Below are 6,802 nucleotides of genomic sequence, written 5' to 3' on the forward strand. Positions count from 1 at the left end.
CTCCTAAAGCCCGTGCTCCGCAACAAGAGAAGCCACCGCAATGAGAAGCCCACGCGCCGCAATGAAGAGTAGCCCCTCCTCGTTGCAACTAGAGAAAGCCTGTGTGCAGCAATGAAGACCCAACGCAGCCAAAAATAAATAAAATTAAACCTTTTTAAAATAAATTTATTTTATTCTATTTTATTTATTTGGCTGCTGTGGGTCTTCGTTGCTGAACGTGGGCTTTCCCTAGTTGCGGCAAGCGGGCTCTACTCGTCGTTGCGGTACGTGGGCTTCTCATTGTGGTGGCTTCTCTTGTTGCGGAGCACGGGCTCTAGGAGTGCGGGCTTCAGTAGCTGTGGCACCCGGGCTCAGTAGTTGTAGCTCGCAGGCTCAGTAGTTGGGGCGCATGGGCTTAGCTGCTCCGTGGCATGTGGGATCTTCCCGGACCAGGGCTTGACCCATGTCCACTGCATTGGCAGGTGGATTCTTAACCACTGCACCACCAGGGAAGTCCCAAAATTAAACCTTAAGAAAAAGAAAAAAAATTAAAAAGCAGTTGTTGTTTACCAAGGATTTCCTTTAAATAACAAAAAGAAGTACAACTAGAGAGATGTCCGCAAGCCACAATGAAAGATCCTGCATGCCTGAACGAAGATCCCGTGTGCTGCAACTAAGACCCAATGCAGCCAAATAAATAAATACATAAATAAACATTAGGAAAAAAAAAGCATCATATGGTAAAACACTTTACTATGGGTAAAGTCCAACATAGGAGAATTAATAACTTTTTGGTCAGAGCTTCAAGTTTTAAATTATTCATAGAAAGGGCCTTTCTCAGCTCATTTGAAAACAACCAATAGGTTTCCTCAAAATTACATAATCCAAACACTTCATTCATAGGCATCAGTAAATGAATCAAAAGATTTCAGATCAACCATTCTTTCAGAGTATACTGCCATGGCTTAATGTACTGAGTATATGAACAACCTGCCTCCTTCTCCCGATCACAAGCATCTCCGTCCGCCTTATCCTGTCTTATCTTACCTCTACCACGAGCTCTCTTGCCACGGTCTGAAGGCTTGTCCCCTTGATTGCAATCAATTCCATTCTCTTCACCTCTAACTAAGGAAGAAAAGAGCACCCCTTATACATAATCAAACCAACAGCTATTAAAGACAAGGACAAAAAGACTCCCTCCACCCCTCAACAAAAAAAGGCTTTTTTAAAAAAGGTTAAAATTTAACCAAAGGGTTTAGAAAACAAGAAAAACCAAACCAGCGTGGCTCAAAAAACTGAATGACAGCACAACTTGCTTAATTCATAGGTGAAAATTTGAAAAGAAATTAAAATGACATACCACTTTTATTTTCTGTTTTGACGTGCCCTCCTGTAAAGTAAGTTTACTTCCAAAAAAAAAAAATACTTTTGTTATGTAACCATACACAACAAAATTTGCTCATTGGTTAAGTTCAAAGCCTGGAAAGGCATAGACTAGCAAACTGCAATACCAAGGAAACACTGAATTCTTGGGGAAATCACTGTTAGAGAGAGGTTTTTCCAGGTTACTGTCCAGAAGATGCCAACACAGTCTTTTCTTCTCCTTATTCCTATATTGGCATTAATGACTCTGTATAATACAGAAATTTTATGAACAATATTGGCACAGCTTGCTCCCCTCATCTCTTTTATGGCTTAACTACGTGAGTTGTCAGTGAGGCCTTCCTTGGTCACTCTCTTTAAATTTGTCAAATCCGTACCTATAATTCCCATCTCTCTGCCTTCGCTTTTCCCCAGAGCATAATTTTCTACATAATGCCATTAAAATATTATAATATTAATATGAAATGTTACTTCTCTTTTTTATTGTTACATCTCACTCTACCTCCCTTAAAAGATGTTTTAGAAGGGCAAAGATTTCTGTTTTCTTCATTGCTGTATGCCTTGAAGACTATCCACTACACTGTAGATACTCAATAAACATCTGTGGTATAAATAAACTAGCAAAAGTCTAAAAAGAAACATGTTAAATATTCATAATTTAGTCACTTTGGTACGTCTGCATAGGAGGTAGTGTTGTTTTGGGTGAATAATGCCAAAACCTGAGTCAAATGGCGAGAACTGAGAAAAACCTTTCCTATTCAACAACTTTCCTCTTTTTAAAAATTATTTATTTATTTATTTATTTATTTATTTATTTGGCTGTGTTGGGTCTTCGTTTCTGTGCGAGGGCTTTCTCTAGTTGCAGCAAGCAGGGGCCGCTCTTCATTGCGGTGTGCGGGCCTCTCACTGTCTCGGCCTCTCTTGTTGCGGAGCACAGGCTCCAGACGCGCAGGCTCAGTAGTTGTGGCTCACGGGCCTAGTTGTTCCGTGGCATGTGGGAATCTTCCCAGACCAAGGCTCGAACCCGTGTCCCCTGCATCAGCAGGCAGATTCTCAACCACTGCGCCACCAGGGAAGCCCAACAACTTTCCTCTTAATCTAAACCTTGCATATATCATGAGTATCCGTAAGGCCATAAATGGGGAAGAATAAACAGCTTTAGCTACCAGCCAACAAAAAAACCTTCTTTAAAATCAGACGATGCACTTGATTCATAACAGAAGGCGGTCTTAAGACACAACACAGATACCTACAGCCCAGGTCAGTGCTAATATGAAATTTTATCAGTTAGGGTTCTAATAAACTACTCAGTTGTAGCTCATTACTAACTGTTAACTATACTAACAAATATTGCATTGAGGAAGTGGATTTATGCGCATTCATTGGATCATTGTCAGCTTTTTAACATGCATGAAAATTGTCATAAAACAAAGGTGAGGAGAAAGGTCTGTACTTACACTCTCTCCCACGATTGCCACCTCTTACTTTCCGGTTGTTGCTTCCGCGTCCACGGCTCACTTCTCTCTCACTTCTCTTCTCTCTATTCTCTTTGTTTTCTGAACTTTCTTTTCCAAAATTCTTCTTCTTCCCTCCTACAGTCTCCCATGAAGTCTATCGAAAATAAGAGCATTTATTCAGAGTTATCACTCAAAGTGTGGACAATCATCAAGAGTGTGTGCATTTATCTTTCAGACCTAATTACCCATGCCTTACAGCTTGTATGCCTACCATTTTAATTCTTCTCCATAAACGTACTGTACTCTCTGATGATAAAGACAGCAAATCTCTTGTTAGGTTCCTGTTGCTACAGAGAGCACAAGATTACAGCAACTAGTTGAATTGACAACATACTATATGTTGTCCCACCACAGAGCCTTTTCCTATGCTGATAAGCATAAAGTAAATGTTATCTCCCCAAGCTCCCACTCTATGCCATCCCCACCTACCTCAGTAGTAGCCATGGCTACTGCAGACAACAACAAGGTAAGAAACAAGGCAAACTGGATGAAAGAAAAGATGGACCACGGAATAATCCTAAACAAACCAGGGTTTCAAAGGACTTCCCCTCTGTCTCTCCATTTTCCCTATAGCCTTCTCACCTCCAAACAGGCAAATGACTTTTGTGTCTGTATTCAGGCCCTAATTTGCTAGTTTCTGACCTTTTAAGAAAACAACATGCCAGATCTAGCCCCAACTGTGTGATTTCTAGGTTCAAGAGGTAACCAAAGGGCTTCCCTGGTGGCGCAGTGGTTAAGAATCTGCCTGCCAATGCAGGAGACACAGGTTCGAGCCCTTGTCCTGGAAGATCGCACATGCCGCGGAGCAACTAAGCCTGTGTGCCACAACTACTGAGACTGCACTCTAGAGTCAGTAAGCCACAACTACTGAGCCTGCATGCCACAACTACTTAAGTCCATGCTCCTAGAGCCCATGCTCCGCAACGAGAAGCCACCGCAATAAGAAGCCCGTGCACCGCAACGAAGAGTAGACCCTGCTCGCTGCTACTAGAGAAAAGTCCGCGCACAGCAACAAAGACCCAATGCAGCCAAAAATAAATAAATAAATAAATAAAATTTATTTAAAAAAAAAAAAAAAAGAGGTAACCAAAGAGATCTTTATGTAACTTTCAGCCTAGAACCACCTCCTTTGCGTTCAGTCCCAAATGAGGAGAGGAAGTTGAAATTCTTTATTGAGATAGAACTGGCTGTTCATTTAAAAGTTAAAAGATTCACCCAGCCACCACAGAAAAGGAGTGATGAATCTGTGGGAGCTAAAGGAAAGGCAACAGGAAACAGTATTCAAGCCTATCTCTACCATATAAAAGAAAATACGCCCTCCAAATAATGATTTGGAAATATTTCATTTATTTACAATGATTTTTTTTTTAAATAAGAAGGCAGTTAAGCCCTTCAGTTCATTTTAAAAATAAGGGAGAACTATTCTACACTGCAACCATTAGCAATGAGCTGAACACCCCCCACAGTTGATAAAACCCAGCAAATACATGCCCAAGTGTCAGCAAACAGAAACTCTTCAAAATTTTACTTCCTCACTTAACATTATATATTTTCCCAACAAACTCACATATTTGGTAGTTCATCATGTTGGACCAGTGTTATCTTGCATAGAATTTTACCCACAAATACTGCTATACTCAAATAACGAAATATTTTCCCAATTATCATTAATTTTTATAATTACAAATTTTATTCTGCTTGTTTCCTATTAAATAAAAATATACTCATTTCAGTTTTGAGCTTGTCACAGTAGTTCATTTTAATACAGCCTGTGCCTAATAAAGCCTACCCCTAAAAATGAGAACTTGATTAAACCTAAACATTGATAAGGAAGGCACTTTTTGATGTGTTCATCTTTATACCCCACTTAGGTGAATCATTATTTGTTTTAATCTGCTCTGAACTGTTTTCCTCAATGAAAAAATACAAATGAAATACTGTGTAATTTCCATGTAGAAATCAAAAGATTAGGGCTGACACCTGCCTCTGGTGTGGCTTTAGCTGCATCCTTCCTAAAATAAAAGGGAGGAGCTTTAGTGTGCATGCACATTCCTCAAACTTTACTAAGCTTAAAAAAATTTTTTTCTTATTTTATATATCTGTCAGACTGTCATGAAAATGTGTCTGTAGAATATTCACACATAAGCAAATAGAGATACCAGCAAATCCTGGTTTTCTGTTAGTCTAGAGATATAAGGAGTGGTAAAAGGTGACAACTGAGATGAAGAAACATGAGCTGTGGAGCCAAGAGAAGTTTTTCAGGTGGTGAAAATGTCCACAGGCCCAGAGAATTTTGGCAACTGTGTAATAAGGCTGGAGTAGATGACCAAGTTCTCTTTCAAGTCTTCAGATTCCACAACTTCATGAAGAAAACATACATAACAAAAACAGTCATTTCAGGTTAGTGTTCTTTCTGTTCTTAAAACATATATGGAATGGCACCCATAATCCCCCTCTACCACCACCCCCGAATAAGGTGAAGTTGAAAATGCAATATGGAACTGAAGAGAAATCTTAGCATTGCAAATCAATTAATAATACTTACGGTGTCTGAATTCCCTTCCAGCAATGTATTGATAGCTTTGTTGACATCTCCATTACAGTCATGCAGAGCCACTATGCATTCATCCTGATTCTTTCCTGTCACCTCCATAAGCTGTTGGAATTATAAGACAATGATTAGGGAAACACAAGAATGGCACTTGATATTAATTCTAAGATTCTACTATATAAAGACAGAGATTATGCAATCCTTCCACATGAAGATGGCCTTTTCAAGACTCTGAGATTACAATCCAAGATCAGGTTTACCTGTTTTAGGGGGCTACTCCATGTCTTTCCACCAATACTGGTAAAATCAAGCTACAAATCAACCCTCCTCCAGGCTGACCAAGCATCAATTCTTAATCGGCAGCACATACATACATACCAACATTCTCAGAATACTCAGGATGAGCTATGTGACTGCTCAAACTAGTTCAATGGCCTGGGACTCCCAAATTTCTGAGCTACTCAAATATTAAGTGGAACTACAGGTTTCCCAAAGACCAAGCATGAGTATGTGGCCACAATTAGCCGAACACCCAGTCCAACTATTTGCACTGTCCAACAGTCCAGTTGACTCTGTCAGTGTTCCATACATGGGCTATCACTGCTTGGATTAGAACACTGCACATACAAAATAATTTTTAACACCCTAAAGTCTCACAATTAGAATTTGGGAAAGTAATCTACAGATTCAATGAAATCCCTATCAAATTACCAATGGCATTTTTTACAGAACTAGAACAAAAAGTCTTAAAATTTGTACGGAGACAAAAAAGACCCTGAACAGCCAAAGCAACCTTGAGAAAGAAAAACAGAGATAGAGGAATCAGGCTCCCTGACTTCAGACTATACTACACAGCTACAGTAATCAAGACAGTATGGTACTGGCACAAAAACAGAAATGTAGATCAATGGAACAGGATAGAAAGCCCAGAGATAAACCCATGCACATATGGTCACCTTATCTTTGACAAAGGAGGCAAGCATATACAGTGGAGAAAAGGCAGCCTCTTCAATAAGTGGTGCTGGGACAACTGGACAGCTACATGTAAAAGAATGAAATTAGAACACTTCCTAACATCATACACAAAAATAAACTCAAAATGGATTAAAGACCTAAATGTAAGACTGGACACCATAAAACTCTTAGAGGAAAACATAGGCAGAACACTCTTTGACATAAATCACAGCAAGATCTTTTTTGACCCACCTCCTAGAGTAATGGAAATAAAAATAAACAATGGGACCTAATGAAACTTAAAAGATTTTGCACAGCAAAGGAAACCATAAACAAGACGAAAAGACAACCCTCAGAATGGGAGAAAATATTTGCAAATGAATCAACAGACAAAAGATTAATCTCCAAAATATATAAA

General features: G+C 39.4%; 1 protein-coding gene across 4 annotated transcripts in view; it reads right to left on the reverse strand.

Moving 5' to 3' along the window:
- Positions 1-6,802, reverse strand: part of UBAP2 (ubiquitin associated protein 2) — a 135,419-nt gene that overhangs the window by 67,747 nt on the left and 60,870 nt on the right. For all 4 annotated transcript variants that reach the window (XM_024132878.2, XM_028494060.2, XM_055087243.1 and 1 more), the window contains 3 exons: positions 5,425-5,535; positions 2,820-2,973; positions 1,027-1,104 (listed from right to left, as the gene is read on the reverse strand). In XM_024132878.2, coding sequence (XP_023988646.1) covers positions 1,027-1,104; positions 2,820-2,973; positions 5,425-5,535 — 343 coding nt within the window. The remainder of the gene's footprint in view (positions 1-1,026; positions 1,105-2,819; positions 2,974-5,424; positions 5,536-6,802) is intronic.

Source organism: Physeter macrocephalus, chromosome 9, assembly GCF_002837175.3.
Source record: "Physeter macrocephalus isolate SW-GA chromosome 9, ASM283717v5, whole genome shotgun sequence".
NCBI classification, from domain to species: Eukaryota; Metazoa; Chordata; class Mammalia; order Artiodactyla; family Physeteridae; genus Physeter; species Physeter macrocephalus.